This window comes from Zerene cesonia, chromosome 27 (genome assembly GCF_012273895.1).
Source record: "Zerene cesonia ecotype Mississippi chromosome 27, Zerene_cesonia_1.1, whole genome shotgun sequence".
NCBI classification, from domain to species: Eukaryota; Metazoa; Arthropoda; class Insecta; order Lepidoptera; family Pieridae; genus Zerene; species Zerene cesonia.
Window position 1 is genome coordinate 4,410,135 of NC_052128.1, and position 17,869 is coordinate 4,428,003.

Below are 17,869 nucleotides of genomic sequence, written 5' to 3' on the forward strand. Positions count from 1 at the left end.
GTAATAAATGTTATTTGCAGTTAACAATTTTCTTTTTTCTTTATTACAATATTTATGGCAAGACTAGGTATAAGCATAGCTTAGTATAACTAACATGGATGAGAATTTGTGGTTCATTTGCTTTATTTCAGTCAGCTGTTTTGTAAATAACCTTTATCAATATTAATGGGCTTATTGTCATGGTGTTGTTTTATTGTTTTTAATTAAATTACACCTATTCTTATCGAATGTAGAGAGAAGTAAGATCTCTTGCGGTGATGTATTAGGGTGGCCTAGTTAAATACGCGTGCGCTCAGTTGCAGCGCTAATGAAGGCGAGCGGGTACCTTCGACAAAACGGCAAAGAAGACATTATAGGAGATATTCTCATAAAGATGAGATTTCCACCAGATGGTGAACAACAGCGCGGGCGGCGGCGCGGCGGCGGAAGCGGCGGGCGGCGAGGACGAGGAGCCGCTGCTGTACGTGAACGCGCGCCAGTACAAGCGCATCCTCAAGCGTCGCGCCGCGCGCGCCAAGCTGCACGAGCAGGGGCGCATTCCCAAGGAGCGGCCGGTACGTCACACACGCGCATGCGCACGTGCTTTTTTACTCCTCCCATACGGATTTTCTTAATACTAATAATGCACTTTTCAGAGTCCGACAGATAAATGTGTTTTTGTTGATAGTAGTGGTGGCTCAGTGATGAGAACCTCGGACTTCAAAATCGATCAGTCGGGGTTTGAGACCGGGCTAGCTTGCAAAAAATAAATAGAATTTTCTATTTATTTGCATATGTGGATAACATCACCACTGCTTAAAACGGCGAAGGAAAACATCGTGAGAAAACCAGCATGTCCAAGAATCAAACGTTCGAAAATATGTGTCATTTGCCAACCCGCACTTGGCCAGCATGGTGGAATTTGTCCCTTATAGGAAGCCTGTGTCCCAGCAGTGGGAACATGTATGGGCTGATGATGATGATTTAGCGTGGCAACTGTAACTGAACAAAGTTTTGCCTAGTGAAGTTTAACTTCTATCAAACTTTTCAGAAATACCTCCATGAGTCGAGGCACAGGCACGCGATGAACAGGATACGAGGTGAAGGTGGACGATTCAACTCTGGCAGCCGGAGGTCAGTATATTTGTCGTAATATTTTAACTTATAATGTGACTATTGTAGTAGATTTTTCATTTTAAACTGCAAGTGTAAATATTGAATTTATTGATGCACGATTTTTTTATTTTTATGTGTAATTTGCACATAATTATTAGTATCACTGGCAAACACTTGAAGGATATTGACAATAGACTTTATTCTGTATTTAAAATTTATTTTATTATCATAAAATTTTGTTTGCACATGTTACCCCTTTCCATAATCGAAATCTCCAAAGTTGACTGTCAATATATTACCAGATTTATTCTTTCAGAAGTATGGAGACACAGGCCGGACAAATGTCACCTGAAGAACAAGGCAAACACAATATGGAAGACATCAAACCTGACACAGTATCTATTACTATTATTCAGGTATGGATATCCCTTAATTCGACATTTACATTTTATATTTTTGTTAATTTACATAAAAATGTCGTTTCTTATAAAATATTCTGTTACAAACCATGACAATATATAACATATTAATAAGATGTTTAAAAAAATTGCCTATTTTTCCAGAATGAAGAATTACAAGAGAACCAAACTAACCAATGGAGGAGGCTCGCGCCACAGCCGATGCAGTCCACGTAGCACATTGAAGTGGAGTACATTGACAATTCCAGCTAGAGACTGCCAGTGCTAGTGTTTAGTGTTAGTGCTAAGTGTTATTGTGATGGTGTGAAAGTGTACATTTGGCGTTAGAACACGTCTATTATGTTACTGAGGTATGATACTTGAGCTGTATGTCATGTTATGTATAAATGCAGTACATGTTTATTTTACTTGTGGCTGTGAATATGTGTATTGGCATTGTCTACTTTTTCCTTTCAATTTATTCTAAATGTTTAGTTTCACAGATTCTGCATATGTTCTGTTTAGCTTAACTGTCAGTTAAAATGATGGGTGATGGATAAAAATATCTTCTAAAAGAGTAGAATAGGCTATCAGGGACAGTTTGAGCAACTGTTGACTGTTTTTTTTTTTCTTGTTATACAGCATTGCAGTTGTGTGTCGGTCAGTAATATAATAAATTGATGTTGGAGGAAATGAGGCTAGATTTTATATAAATATTTTATAATTGAATCAATTGTGAGAGGTTTTATTTCTTTTTAATGTTATTCCTAATACATAATATCGATGCAGGTCAGTTTTAGTTAAGATACCATATGATAATAATTATGTTTTTAATTTTCAATTAACCTTTACATATTATTACATTTTAATCAAGGACTTGTTACAATTTTCTTTACAAAATTTTGCTTGTTTTTATCATTTGATTGGTTCAAGCTGCTTTTACTTTAATGTCTGTATAATCCTTTATTTAAAAAATGTTAAATTTGTCATTTGATGATTTGGTTAAGATATTATAGGCACAATGTGGTTGAAATATTGAGTGCCAGTGTGCAATTTGAATGAGTTTCGGTTAAATTATTAAATGTTTGTAAATAATTTTGTAAGTCTAATATATACAAGGTGAATTTTTATATCAGTGAAAGTACAAAATAAACTTATTTGCACATTTGAATGTTTTATTTCTAAAACTAGCTGCTGGTATCGACTACGCCCTAGTTGATCAAGGATAAAAACAAAACATAATGAAGCCTCAATTACTCAGTCAAGATGCAGCTTTCTAAGAGACTGTGTGAAAACATTACAAACAAATAAATGAATATAAAAATAAAATAAGCCTGACACTACTCTTCATATTTTCTATTTATCTGTTTTACAAATATATACAAAAACATGAATATTTCGTCTTAATAAAATATTACGTTTAAATGAGTGGAGAAGGATACTTGAAAAAATTATGTTTGGTGAAATATTTATTAAAAAGTCTACAAAAGTGAATAACAGATAACATAAGGTAATTACTAATTAATACAACTTGGCATCAAATATAATCTAACCTTAAACTAGTGAAGAATAATATTTTATGATCCCAATAAAAACCTTAAAACAACTTAACTTATGATTTAAGGCACAACAAAGAATATCATAATGGTTTAGTTTTAAAGAATTTTTTATATAGAAAAAATTATACAAAAATGTAAAAACATGCAAACAAAAACACACGTAAAAGTTTTTAGAATAAACAATATAAATATTATTATAACTTAATATTGCAGATTTTCTTTAAATTATTTGGCTTTGAGTTTGTACAGTGATACTTATTCTAACATTCCAATACTTAATTAAAATTCCTAGATGATTTAATATAACTATTAGTTAAACATATTACTATAATATCAAACTGACTGGCAACAGCCAATAATGTTATGTTTCTAAATATGTTAATTCAGAGTTATTGATCCAATAAAGAATCAATCTAATAAAATCATACAAATAAACGTCCATGATGAAATATTGAGAATCAATCTACTAAATATGCATGGATCTTTGTGTTTTTTCGTATTATTAATTAATTGTAGATGAGGTATTACACTATTTAATTATTAGGTTTCATAGCATTTTCTCTGACGCGTTGTATCTCGCTCTTGATAGCGGATATTAGAGGTAATGCTGGGTCATCTGGAGGCAGCTTGCCCTCAGTGGTGATGAGAGCGGTGTTCACCACTGGAGCGGAAGGCAGCCGAGCTTGACTTATAGACTGAAAGATAAATACAAATTTAGTTAATGGTGTGTGTAATTTGTTGAATATTTCGAATGTAATGTTAAATGTATGTATTTATAATTTTAGGTATCTAAAAACATCAATTCTAAATTTTAATCTATATTCTAAAGCAATTAAAAAAAATGGCAGATAAAAATTAGCCATTAGTGTCACAGAGTTATATACTGCTTCTGATACTTTACTGACTACCTGGGTCACTCACCTGCAGGCTATTGCAGACCTTACGCCTCTACAAATGGATTTCAGACTTCAAACTGGAAAGGGATTAAGAAAGGATTGATGAGAGGAATAAAGGAAAGGACTGGGAAGGGTAAGGAAAAGGATATGGACCTCACAGTATAAAGCAAAGTCCATTCCATATATGTTTAGATATTAAAAAGAGTGAGGTTTATATGCATAATAACATCTATTAATCTAATCCGAAGTTAACGCGTGCGAAGCCGCGTACAAAAGCTAGTATATAATATAAGGGAGTTTCTTACCTGCGCGTGCGGAGCCCAGGCGGCGCGCCGGTGCGCGGGCGCCGCGCTGCTGACGCGTCTGCGCATTTATTCCAATTTGACGACATTTTAACAATTAAATATGATTTTATAGAAAAGAGGACGAAACTACAAAACCGTACTCACACATACAATATAATGTGCGTACGTTTTATGTTCACAAATGAGAATTATATAAGAATAATAAAAATATAAATCACTATTAAATTGTTATGCTGATTAAAGGATACTAGGACAGAAAAAACCAGAACGATTGCCCGTAAGTATTAGAATGATTTATTTCATCAAAAATTAAAAAAAAAAAATATTAGAAATATCTTAGTGATTTTTACTGACATATCAAGTTTGTATTATTAGGTCTTTAACACACTATCAAATTATCGTATACCGTAAAGAATATGATTTATTTTCATTGCATAAGATAAGACAAGGTTCCCATTTATATTTTTTATTTTTATTTTTTTTAAAAAATTTTATTTTTCATATCATCTGTATAAAGTTTTATATAGATGATATGAAAAATAAAAAACTGTAATTCATGGTTTAAAAATATCAAATCTCACCCAACTCCAGCGGATCTACCGCGAGCGGTATCTCTCGCATGCGCAGGCGACGCCGGGAGGCGCACGTTGTCGTTGCGGGCTTGGGCCATCGGCTCTGTAATACGATAGTTAGATATATACAATATGTATGTAGGGATATTTAAAATTAAAATGAATTTCCGATCTATTTATTTACTAGACGCTCGTCCCGGCTCCGCCCGGATATCAAGATCCCTGTTTTATTCCAAGGGAGCATTTAATCGGGACAAAAGTATCCTATTACTCAAGTCAGTTCATACCCTGTCTGTATAACAAGTTTCACAATAATCCGTTTAGTAGTTTCATCATGATTGTCGGACATACATCCAAAAAAACACACTTTCACTCTTATAATATTAGCGTGATGTGCGGTGTACGAATTTTTTTTGTTATTCAATAACTAAAGTTAGATTGATGAATAAACTCTGTCTCTTTTCCTCACCATTTGCCTTATCTTCCCTCTCAACCGTGTAAGTGTCGTTGGAGGGAGTCGAACCCGCACTCCCGAAGAGTGTGAAGGCATCATCCATCAGCTCATTGAACCTCTGCCTCATGCGGCCTGGCTCCTGGCTTGACGTCATTGGGGTTGAGGGTTTGGACGCTTTAAATGTTTGTAAATATTTTAAAATAGGAAAAATGGAAAGAAAAAAAGGAAAAAAAAAAACGAAAATCAGACGAGATTCAGCACTGAAAGAGAATTTATCATAACTTGCATACATAAACTATTACTCAGTATAAAAGATCCAATAAGAATTATAAAAACCTCACCATCCTTTATCCTCTGGCAATGCAGGTCCCAAACTAGAGGTCCAATAACTCCCGGGTCCTTGTCGATACTGCCCAAACGCACCAGTTGCGAGGGCATTTGCCTCCGGGGCACTGTGTCCTGCCCCTTGCGGCTGGATACAGGTGAGTCTACGTCCAAGTGACGGACGGACACCGGTTCTAGGATCCGAGACAATGGTTCTACGGTATTGCCCCTGCAATTTAATTATATTTCGATTTCAGATTCAAATGACAAAATATACTCTTAATAAAGCACTAATAATTCTATTTTACACAACGGCTAATATTATATTTAATTTTTTAATTTATCTGCACAAATGCGGATAACATCACGTGTCCTAGCAGTGGGCACATATATGGGCTGAGGATGATGGCACATTTTCTACCCAACTAACAAAAGACAAATGGGTCAAACGGATCAAAATACACCCAGTTACCGAGTCACAAAAACATAAAACATCTCTGTCTCTTAAATAACAAGTAATAAATCACTAGATTAGTCTAGAATACATAGCACTAACCTGGGAAAGGCAGAAATAGACGGCATGGAGAGATAGGAAGTGGGGGTGTGTCCGCTGTCCGAGCTGTCCACACCCGCCGCTTCTAGCAGACTGTCTGTTGTTCCCACTATAATCATTTACAAAAAAAACTTCTTATGAATATTCTGACTTTTGGATTGGAAAACTCAATTAATGAGACAGTAGGTTTGGAGGTTAAGAAACACTCCATCTTTATAATTTTCAAAACAAAGTCGAAAACTAAGTGTTATTGAGTTTTATAACAAAGCTCAAGTAAAGTACAGTCAAGTTGAAAACCTCGTTTTTGGAAACGTCAATTAAAATGACACGTTTCTAACAAAATAACAAATAAATAAAGATAAAACAAACCTCTTTTCTTTTGAGGCATTCTGAGCGCATGCGGCTTTTTCTGTCGCCTGCGCAGAGCCACCGCCACCTCCGATACACCTGATGATGTAGTGGATGAACTGAAAGTGATGGAATCTATTTTATCATAGTTTTTTTAGGAGTTCGTAAGTAAACTATCCTGTCTGAAATATCTAAAAATAAACGTTGAAATACATGTGATTTTTTAAAGCTAAGCCAAAAACAAGCGGCAGTAGACATAATATATAATATACATATGTTTATCTATAAAAGATAACACTTCAATGATAGAATTAACTAACTTGTCGCGTTTGCTCTTATACAGAGGATAATAAGAAAACTCATGAAACTATTGTATGTACCCATCCTTGATAAGTCTACAAAGTTTGAATTAAATACGTCCATTTCACGTGGGTCAAAATCGAAGAGTCAGACGTCAGACGAAGACAGTAAGCTAATAAAAGCATGTTAAAAAGTAGTCTTACTTGGTCTTCAAGAGTTTACCATCGCAAAAACAAGGTAAACAACTTGAACTAGATGCTAGAAAAAGCTTAAAATTTCCTAAAACTTTCCCATACACGTTGTCATTTAGTTCCTAACTTTTAATTTAAAATATTCACAATAACAACTTACCCAGAAGTACTGTCCTTCCTATAAATAGGCAGTAGGGCACTACTCGGTCGCGTTCTGCTCGGAGACACCACGCTTATTAACTGCTAAATAATATAATTGTATTCCATTATACAAAACTTTTGGTATTTTTGGTCATTTATTAAATGTATAAAACCACAGACTTAATCCTAAGATAATTTTTTCTTATAATAACCCAGGTTATACCCAAAAATAGTAAATTACTAATTCGGTGAAGCAATTTTAATGTGTTAATGTACCTTTGCGTTCTTTTCTTCTCGTTCTTGCTTACTCTGTTCCAACTCACGCATCAACTCGTTTCTATAGGCTCGAAGGGATGCTGCGGATTTCAAAGATTTCTTCCTGAAATTTTTAAAACCATTATTTTTGATTTGCTGAAAAAAAACATTACTAAACGTACTGAGAATGTGTCAAAAACTTCTTCCATATACGGTATATCGTTTTTCCTTTACTCTCACACTCACTTATGTCCAGAGCACAGTAGCAAAAACGATATTCCCAGTAGCAGAAGCGGAACTCAACATAATCAATGGTGGATCCCATCATCAGAGCGCAAAGTTCACACCTGGTGCTTCTCCCTTCAACCCTTCAGCTCCTTTGATATTATTTTTTCACACTCACCTATGCGCCAGGCACAGTAGCACGAACAGTATCACCAGCAGCAGAAGCGCTATGGTGGAGCCCACTATCAGAGCCCAGAGTTCGGTTCCGTGCACACCAGCTGGTGCCGCTTCCCCCTCCAACCCTTCAGCTGCTTTGAGATACGCTGCTGGCAATTTTCAGCACTTTCAAATGGCATATTGCGAAACCAAAACATTATTGTTATTGAATTTTTAGTTTTTAAGGTACTTAAGGGTTTTCCCAGGGTATTTTGCTAGTCTATGGAAAAATAGTTTCGCAATATCATTAATGAATGAGATATGATTATAAAATTTTTAGATATCATATATGATTTAATGACAAAATGTTCTGTAATACCTATGTACCCATAAATAGGTACTCTGTATTCTGATGAATATACATTTATAGGTGCCGTACCTGCCTAAAGTTTTTTAAAAATTCTATTTTTTCCACTTTCTTCATAAATCGATTGACCGTTGATTAATTAAACTCTCTTTATACATACAGCGCATAATACAATTAAAAAGAAAAGAAACATAATATATCGATTTTTTTACAATCATACAAAAACATATTTTCTATTTAATAATTAATAAAAGTAACCAATAATTAATAATTTACTAATTGATAAGTAATCTATATTCCTTCAATCACACCTCTTAACCTTCTCTTAACCATTACCTCGTAACTTCAAATTCGAATAATCTCATACTCACGCTCAGCCTTAGTAGTAACAACAGCGCCCAACTCCTTAGCAACCTCAGCATCCCGCACCAGACGCATGTCCCTCGCAGCCACTGCGGCTGGCACGGCCCTCCCCCCCACCAACACTACGTACACTATTTGAACACTACCTGTTTCCGCTGACTGAAATTGGAAAGAGGGTATTGCTAAAATGGTGGTTTTGGTTTTCTCCAAAGACGAAAATATTAACCTAGACGATAATTATATTCTAGTCATAAGGATCAAAAGTAGCTCAATCATCATGTGGTCATTGTAAAGTAATGATTTAACTAAAGAAAAAACAGGTGAGAAAAGGATGGGTGTATAATTAATTTTATACATCTTTGTTATTTCAGGAATCAGGAGCTACATCTATAATGGGGCTTATGACAGTGACATATATATACTTAATTAACGATAGGATTCATTAAATTAAGAAGAATTAAAAAAAGAAGATAAGATAAGTTAAGAACTCACTTCTGATATATTTTGGATGTGCACTTGCACTGGCGGCTGTTGGTCAGGTTTGATAATTTCACGTTTATACAGCAAAGATCCATTATTACCCTCTTCTTCTAGAGGCAAATCGATCATGTCTTCTTTCATCATATCAAATTCTTCCCCTACATTGATTTCTCTTTTCTTTAATACTACAGTTGGTGTTACTAATACCCAAGATTCTGTATCAGCTAATGCAGTTGGTTCAATATCATCTATTAATGAAGGGTCTATGCTATTTGCTAAATACATTCCACCCTTTAAACCAATTGATTCTGGAATTTTCACAAGAGTGGCGAAGCTAGACATTATAGTGTTTGTTGGAGTGATATCACCGATATTAATTATAGAACTTTCTATTTCGGAGTATTTGAATAGAGTGTCGGAACTTATAGGATTAATTTGATGGTCTTTATTTACGACAAATGAATGCACGTCATGTTTTTTTCTAGGTGGCGAGGCATCTAATGATTTAATGATTCCTAGGTGTCTTTCTTGTTGCCTGTAAGAATAAAATCTGTTCTAAAATGTTATATGAAAACGATTTATAACATTAATTACAAAGTACCCTTTAAAAATTAATTAATATCGATTGACCGATTTAAATTGAAAATAAAGGTTTTTTTTCATATTCCAAATGTATAGCAAACTTTCAAATTTTATATTAATCAATTTACCTCAGAAACGCCTTTTGGTAAAGTCTCGCAAGACGTAATTGCAAGCTATCAGGAGTAGACCCCTGTATGACAGTGAGGAGCCAGTAGCGCCTATCATCAGGCACGTCTGGCTCCAGACTGCCGGGAGAAGAGTCTCCGCAGTTGTGGAGGCAGTCACCCGTGCTGTCCGTCACCGCCTGAACCGACACTCTGTCGTTAACGGAATGCTTTTATCCACATCCGAAATTACATGTTATAATTCTGTTTTTGATAAAACACTTATGGCTGTTGTGCTAGTCTGGCCATTGTTGACAAAGTAATAGAATGGGTATTTGTGCTTGTGGGTACGTATTAGAAGCTCAGGATTAAAGGCAAATATTAAAATATAATATTTGCCTTTAATCCTGATGATAGCTAATATGTAGGTAACATTAGATTATGGCCTAAGGATACAATAAAAGAAACATCAGAAACATTAATAAAAAAAATATATATATAGACTATGGAGGGACTGCATAAACATACCTGAGGAGGATATGAGTCCAAGTAGACAGTAGCAAGGACGGTGGTGGTGTGTACCACTGGTATGCTCGGAACTGGTAGTGGCGCTGATAGGTCTGGCGGTGGTGGCCCGTCCCCAGAGCCTGTCCAGAAGAAATCTTCGAGTCGGGGAGTCTGGGTGTGCTGGTCAGGTGATACCAGGTGCACTGGAATTTATTGTTTAAGTTTAAGTGACGTATCCATGTTATAAAGCTGTCTTTTTTGCCTTGAATTGTTGCTTCAAAATAAATTATAAGAGTAATTGGCAAAAATCGATATACTTCGTGCCTACGAGCTACAGCTATAGTAGTAAAACACATACATATCATATAGAAAAAGGTGTTTTTAGTATGTTTGTTTCTTGAGAATTCTGCATATCCAAAATATGCATAAATACATATTAGTTAAAAAAAAGGTAGAATGTGTCTTTTATATGATCCTATAAAGATTGATGTCTAAAGTTTCGTTACTTTAAAGGCATATTTCCCTTTATTGAACGGCGTTTTCATGTTAGCTGTATAAAATGGAAATCATGAAACATGTCATCGGCGACAGTTCGACAAACATTCGGGTGCATCGCGTGATCTCCCAAATCATGCCTTCGGTTATTGGCCCGCTGTAACTCGGGAACTTTGCGTGTAGAATTAGGGAATATCGGTCTTAATTTATCGACAAGTTTGTGGGTGTGAGTGCAAGCTATTTAAATGTAGAAAAAACATTACTAGAATTTTCAGAATATCAGTGGTATAATAGTTCTCTTATAGATACTTCTTATAATTTCACTAGCTTTGGCCCGCGGCTTCGCACGCGTTAATTCGAAATAGTTTAATAGATGTTATTATACATATAAACCTTCCTCTTGAATCAGTCTATCTATTAAAAAAAATCATCAAAGTATTTTAAAAGATTTAAGCATACATAGGATCTTAGGGACAGAGAAATCGACTTTGTTTTATACTATGTAGTTATATTTGGTTTTTTGTTAGACCACGATTTCCTATTTTGAGTTTGTTCTTACTCGGGAAACTATTACAATAAATCGATATAAGAACATATAACTAAATAATAGTTCTAGAGACAGTTTCCATGAGAACATTTTTATTTATTTTTATTTTTTTATTTATTTTTATTTATTTATTCACACCAAATAGAACTTACTGCCATTACAGGATATGTTAACATATAAGTTAACAAACAATTATTCCTAGATTTTAACGCGTATAGCCTAGATCCCAGTTAGATCTGTAACAAGGGCATGTTTTTATGCACAACTAAGTAGTTTCAACTAGGGGAAACGAGTTCAAACGGTTACATATCATATTACTTATTAGGCACATCTATTGAATTGTGTATTGTATATTATGCTTAAAACACAGGACAATACAGCATTTTCAAATTTTAAAATTTTATATGGCGTTGGTTTTTATAGCCACAGATAATTATACTATATTAGATAAATCCTAGACAGCATACGAAGGTAACAATCTCTAGTCTATTAAATTGCATATCACCTTATAAGGGTTATATTTATTAGTCGCTGTGAATCTTTAACTTGCGGTTACGTGATATCAACGGAACCACCCCGTACCATTCCACAGGCTTCGCTAGAAGTATACGCGTTTCCTTTTCAACCTATTTATAACTTGTATTCAGATTAAAGACCGTGAAATGTAACCTCATTACGCTCTTTATATAAATTTAGGACAAATCTGCACTGGTTACACATATTTTTAAATGTATGATTTTGTTTATTTGATAATTAAGAATGTATTTAAACAGTTCAAGTTCCGATAAAACATATTAGAGATAGATTGATGGATAGAAGATTTCTAGAAAGAAAAGCTTAGTCTGTCTTACATGCGTTGAATTTTTTGCGTTAATAAAACAGATACTTTTCTACATTTAATATTTATTAAAGGAACCTTGGTACATATAATTATAATAATATATTATTCAATTACTATAAGAATGCAATGCGAAAATGAGTCAATTCACATATCAATAATAATTATAAATAAGGACTAAATAGGACTACATTTTCTGTCTGACCTATAGACAACAAATGTTTCAAAAATAGAGCACTGCCCTAGCACATCCTGTTTGTAAGCGAGTTTACATAGTATAAACTATGTAAATATCCATTTATGTGCTGTAATTCGATGGTTACATGTGACCGCTGTCCTTTTGTCGAACAACGGAAGGATGACAACGCATCGGCGCGCGCGCAACCAACCGTGGTCACTGGTCGCATTGAAAATCGAGATTGAATACGTAATTACGTTAGATGTTCCTAATTTGAATCGAGGATTCTAGATTTCCTTGAATTTTTATTCTATAAAAGTAATAAGTTTAGATTAAGAAAATGTATCGAAATCAAGTATGTTTTATTTGTTTAGTTAAAGCAGAGAAATAAATTAAGCACAAAAGTTGATGTTTTATTATTCCCAATCTAAAAACAAAAATAAATACTAATAATACAATTTAAAAATATACATACATAATGGTACTTACTTTGATCTTCATTATTGAAACCATGGGTGAATAAAGACCAAACACTAGTGAGAAATATGCTTAAAAATAAATAATTAATTACAAACATATCGTCAAATGGAAGCCCGTATTAAAGTTGAATAGATCCATTATTTAAAATCGCAGACATTGTACAGTTAAATCACAATACTCATACAGTTTGTTCAAATTATCACCATTTTAATTAATTTCACTTAATAAATATAAAAATCAGAATTTTTTGCTCACACAATAATCTATAACGTTATCGTTCAACTAACTACACAGTGGATTATACCTTTTATTGAATTGTTTTTGTGTTGCTTAGCAACAAATTTAAAATACCCGCGCAAACGTAGTCGTTTATTCACCAGTCACAACTCCCAATGCTTCCACAGATAAGTTATCATTGCGACGCATAAATAAAACTAAATATTTAATTCAAGACTTTAAAAATACTTGCATCCATTAAAACCAGCAATATATAAAGTATTAATAAAATGAAAAATAAGGGATATGATAAAAAAAAGAACTAGTCAAAATTAGCATACATTTTTTGTCTATGGATTAGAAATGGAAAAATATTTCATTTGTAATCATTAAATATTCAACACAATTTAAAAGATTTTAATTGTATTTCACAAAATTTTAATGCATTCAATTTTTATTCAACTTTTAAGGGCTTTTATATTATTTATTACGAAACTAGTGCAAACTTAAAATATTAACTGGCAGCATTGAAGTCTGAATGTCATGTTGCGGCTCCGCCATTCGAATTTTGTGTGATTCAAGCGCCATTCGTGTGAGTTCGTCGTTTCCGTTCGACGGACTTTGTGCGACGTGTACGGGTGTGTGCGAAAGTATGAAGTGAAATCGTACTTAAAAGTGTGTGAAATGTTTAGTGCTAGTTTTACTGTGCTTTGAATTCAAAATGAGTGCGAATGGATAATCTTTTTTCCATCTTTCGATCAACAAAACTGTACGCTCGCAGTACACGTAACATTCATATGAACTGTTTCAAAATGGCTGTGTTTTGAAGGACCCTTTGTCCGCTTTCGTGTGCTTCTCCAGCATGATAGTGGGATCATACAGACAAAGAATTATCTTTGCAAGGTGAGGAAACTATCTGACTGCAATTTAAAGTGAAAAAATTGTGTGGAAAATTACTGGTTCTCACGGAATCGCGGCGTCGTTTATTGCTTTCTACTGAGCGATATCAACCGCTCACTGGCTACGTGTGAGTTTCTTGAAAACATTCTATATATTTTCTCACTATCTAAACTGAATATTGCTTCATAAATTTAACCCAAAATATCAAATTAAACATTTCCTTATCTATTTTCATCACATGTTACAACAAATCATATGTTTCACTTTGTAGTCTATGATAGACGTAAATAAATAACCCAGTTTATTTTTAGTCTTATTGGAGTTTACATTTTAATAACTTCTATTCTGCTTTTATTCAATATGATTGTTTTTATTTATAACATCCGTATATTTAATTATAACGATATTGTATTTATGCTTTCAAACTATCTACCAGAATTGATACCTATTTTAGTTTTTTTATCGTAAACAGCTGTTCCATATTTATTAATTACATATGATATAACTCATATTAATTTTAGTTATCACAATCTTGCCTGACTGACAAAATTTATATTATTTTGTAATGTACTTATTTAAAATCTTATTTATCTAGCAATAATTTCTTTGGAAATTTTTTAAGTACCTAACTACTTAAGTACTACTTTTTTATACAAAAATTATATAAATATGTGCAAAATAAAATCAATAAACTTCTTAATTTTTCTAGCAACAATTTGTATTTACATTTAACAGTAAGCACATCAAATATTTTCATTAGAATCAGCTTATTATCTCAAATCAGCTTTCAATTTTTGTAGAATAAAAATGATATAAAACTAAAAATATTGTTTGTAGGACAGTTATATCTAGAACTTAATTATTTTTGAGTGAAATTAACTATAGATAAAGTCCTACATAATATAGATAAGATTTTATGTCATTTGCTGCAATTTCGTGCCCCAAATAAATTTATATTAAGCCGTTCATAAGATACTTCAAAATATATAATAAAAAAATATTTTACCTACTCCCCTTGCAAGTAATTTTGCAGCTAACTGGTTATATCAGCCTTTTCTTTAATAGCCTAGGCAGTTGCTTAACTTAATATTATTTATTGCCTGGATGATATATTTTAATATAACAATGGCTCAATTGAAATAAGCATCCTAGTGTATTAATCTAATGGCTGATTAAACCATTTGGCTGCAAATATATGAACTATAAACAATCTCTGAAACAAATGTTAACTTATATGTACATTGTTTCATATAGTCTATAATGTAAGCATAAAAAAATCATTTATTATAGTTAAGTCAATTTAAGATAGGTAAATGATTGTTGAACTATTTTAAAAATTGTTTACACTATTTCCAAAAAACAATTAGGCAGGTATTATATCTTCAGAGAGTTCATTCTAACAAATGTATTTATTAAAAGTTGGGAAGGGCAGCATGTGTGCCCTAGCATTCATAAGAAATTTGTGGTATCTATTTTTCACAGATTAAATTCAGTTATATACTTTTGTATGTATTTTTATATCCCGAAGGAGATTACATTGAAATAAATCATCTGCAAATGAAACTGTACAGAAAATTGAGGCCCGATTTCGCCAGAACCAATCGGTCGATAGAATTGTCAAGTGTTGCGACATCGTGCGTGCACGCAGATACAATGGTAGGCCGTTATGCGTTCGGAATAACGGTGTCGGCGACATTTCACGAAGGGGCCGCGTCTTGGCACGACCTCAACTGCTGTCTCGTGAATAGTTCCACCTTTGTCTGGAAAATCTAGATTAGACCGTGTATTATAGTGCATTATGGCAGTTACGGGCTGTGCGGCTTATACGCGGCTCCTCAGGTTTTAGTAGGCTTGTAAGATCTTGATCCAGGTTTCATTATAATGGCGTTCATAGAAATGCATTAACGTCAACTTCCTCCCAGAGATACACATTGGAGTGATATACAACTGCACCATCTTTTAGATAACTCAATTTCAGAACGCGCTGCTTCCCTTCTCTGCTAGGTTACCGCAATGCTATAGCAAATGTAACATAAAATGTCTTTGTTTTTAAAGAAGGCTTTCCGCAAAAAAATTAAGTATAGATTACATTCTTATATAATAATTATTTTTGCCAACTAAACATATAATTCATCGCGACGAAACATGTTCATACTTCATACGCAATACAAGTGGACTAATTGAGTCATTGTGTGATATAACGAAACATGTAAAAATGTTATAATTGGACATACATACGTCTTGGCTGACGTAACGATACACAAACACCAATTGAAGGTCCAACGTTAACGGTGTTGCATGTTGGGTTTCATTAGCTGAAATGTCCATTTGCGCCCGTATCGCTTGTACAAACTTTCACCACTCATTCAGCGAGCTTGTGATGTTAATTGAACGGGCCTAGATAAGGTATCTGCTGGCTAACCTGCGCCTGTCGTGCGCCGTGTCACCCACGCGGTTAGAAAGTTGATAACCGTCGTGATAATGGTGGGCTTCTGAAACACTACAACGCAGGCTTCAAATGGCTGTACACTTTAAGTGTACTGTGAACTATGTATGGTATGGTCGTCATATGAAATTCGTAGAGAAATATAGTAACAATGGTGCCGTTTGATGACTGTATCTAGTTCAACCAATATCTTGCCTTAAAGTTGTATCACAAAAGTTTTCACTGAATCTAACGTATTCTATTCTTGCAGAAACAAGTAAAGAATATACCTAAATACGTACTGATCAAAATGATCCCCGGTACACTAGCATCCCGTAAGCCTCTTCCCAATAAATAGCTTCCGTTGTTTCGACTCCCAAGTAAATTACTTTCAAACTGCACGTAGTAAAACGTTTGTTGGTGTTTGTTTTATGCAAATTAGTGTCTAGGCATGATTCATGGTATTGCCAGACAAAAATATACATGTATACCTATATTATGTGCATGTAACGTGTTGTGGACAAACACATGGTTACCGGTTGGCATATGTAATATGTAATCGCGTTTGTTTGCGTGCGTCACAGAAGGTTCTTGTTAAAATTGTCAATTCTTTGAATTCCCTTTTTTATAGCATCACGTTATGGTGATAGATATACATTTTTTTTTTCAGAATTGCAATTTCTTTAATGTCGGCACTCCTTTGAAATAAGGGGCTAGGTATAACGTGCGATTAAAACATGATTCAATTACAATTACGCCATAAAAGCCGGCAGCACATTCGTAGAGGCACTACCTTTGCGAATGTTCATGGGCGGTGGTGATCGCTTACCACCAGGCGAACCACAAGCTCAGTTGCCCGCTATGACATAAAAAAAAAAAAAAAACGTGTAATGTATGCCTCATATAAAAAATTACAGGTGATTTTAATTTTTTTTTAACTTTAGCTTTCATTAATAGCTAATTTTTCTTTGTTTTTTAATATTATTATGTTATTACCGCTATGTTATCATATTAGGTACTTTTATATTTAGAGTTTTGAATTGTACATTTCTGAATCGGGTTTCCCTGCATATTTTAAATGTAATGTAATTTACCAATTCAAAGAACATGACGAAGTACATGTTTCATGTTGATAAAAACTAAAAATACGTTGATATCAAAGTAATATGCAAGATAAATATTTGATGCAGTTCTAGTCTCGCCATCTTTTACGCAATCAACAATAGCTACATACAAATTCGAGGAAAAGAGATAAGTTTGAATTGCTAATGGCGGCCGCTAGCGACTGGAGCTCGGAGGTTTTTATGATGCTTTTTACAAAATTACGAAGATCGTGAAAGCTCGAAAAATATTAAAATTGCTCGGCGCGGACGTCTTATTGCGTGTCGTTAATTCAGGGAGCGGTTTAGGACGATGATTCATGAACTCTCGATCGATGAACAGGTAAAATCTCGATTTCAGTCGCGTGAACTGCTAGTTATATATATATATAGAGCTATTAGATGAAATGAAATGAAATGAAATGAAATGAAATGAAATGAAATGAATGAAATGAAATGAAAATTCTTTATTGCGTAAAAAATTCAAAAATAAGCAGTCGAACAAAAGAAACTTA

The 17,869-nt window shown here is 33.9% G+C and overlaps 3 protein-coding genes across 10 annotated transcripts in view; 2 read left to right on the forward strand and 1 right to left on the reverse strand.

The window, feature by feature from the left end:
* LOC119837454 (nuclear transcription factor Y subunit alpha) overlaps nt 1-2,608 on the forward strand; it is a 5,928-nt gene extending 3,320 nt beyond the window's left edge. For 3 of the 4 annotated variants that reach the window (XM_038363041.1, XM_038363044.1, XM_038363042.1), the window contains 4 exons: nt 390-554; nt 1,031-1,113; nt 1,412-1,511; nt 1,659-2,608. In XM_038363041.1, the coding sequence (XP_038218969.1) occupies nt 390-554; nt 1,031-1,113; nt 1,412-1,511; nt 1,659-1,730 (420 nt within the window). In that variant the 3' untranslated portion in view covers nt 1,731-2,608. The remainder of the gene's footprint in view (nt 1-389; nt 555-1,030; nt 1,114-1,411; nt 1,512-1,658) is intronic. The other variant, XM_038363043.1, reaches the window with a different exon arrangement.
* Nucleotides 2,609-3,585: 977 nt separating this feature from the next.
* Nucleotides 3,586-11,375, reverse strand: LOC119837281. The gene is made up of 15 exons (XM_038362797.1): nt 11,354-11,375; nt 10,197-10,378; nt 9,693-9,868; nt 8,995-9,517; nt 8,511-8,661; nt 7,795-7,942; nt 7,413-7,515; nt 7,156-7,235; nt 6,526-6,623; nt 6,160-6,265; nt 5,621-5,832; nt 5,295-5,453; nt 4,835-4,928; nt 4,254-4,311; nt 3,586-3,747 (listed from the first exon to the last, which is right to left on the reverse strand). The coding sequence occupies exons 1-15, from the start codon at nt 11,373-11,375 to the stop codon at nt 3,586-3,588; spliced, it is 2,274 nt and encodes a 757-aa protein (XP_038218725.1).
* Nucleotides 11,376-13,505: 2,130 nt separating this feature from the next.
* The window catches only part of LOC119837335, a 99,820-nt gene continuing 95,456 nt past the window's right edge, over nt 13,506-17,869 (forward strand). For 3 of the 5 annotated variants that reach the window (XM_038362878.1, XM_038362882.1, XM_038362880.1), the window contains exon 1: nt 13,506-13,956. The gene's annotated coding sequence lies outside the window, so the exon portion shown is untranslated. The remainder of the gene's footprint in view (nt 13,957-17,869) is intronic. The other 2 variants (XM_038362879.1, XM_038362881.1) reach the window with 1 other exon arrangement.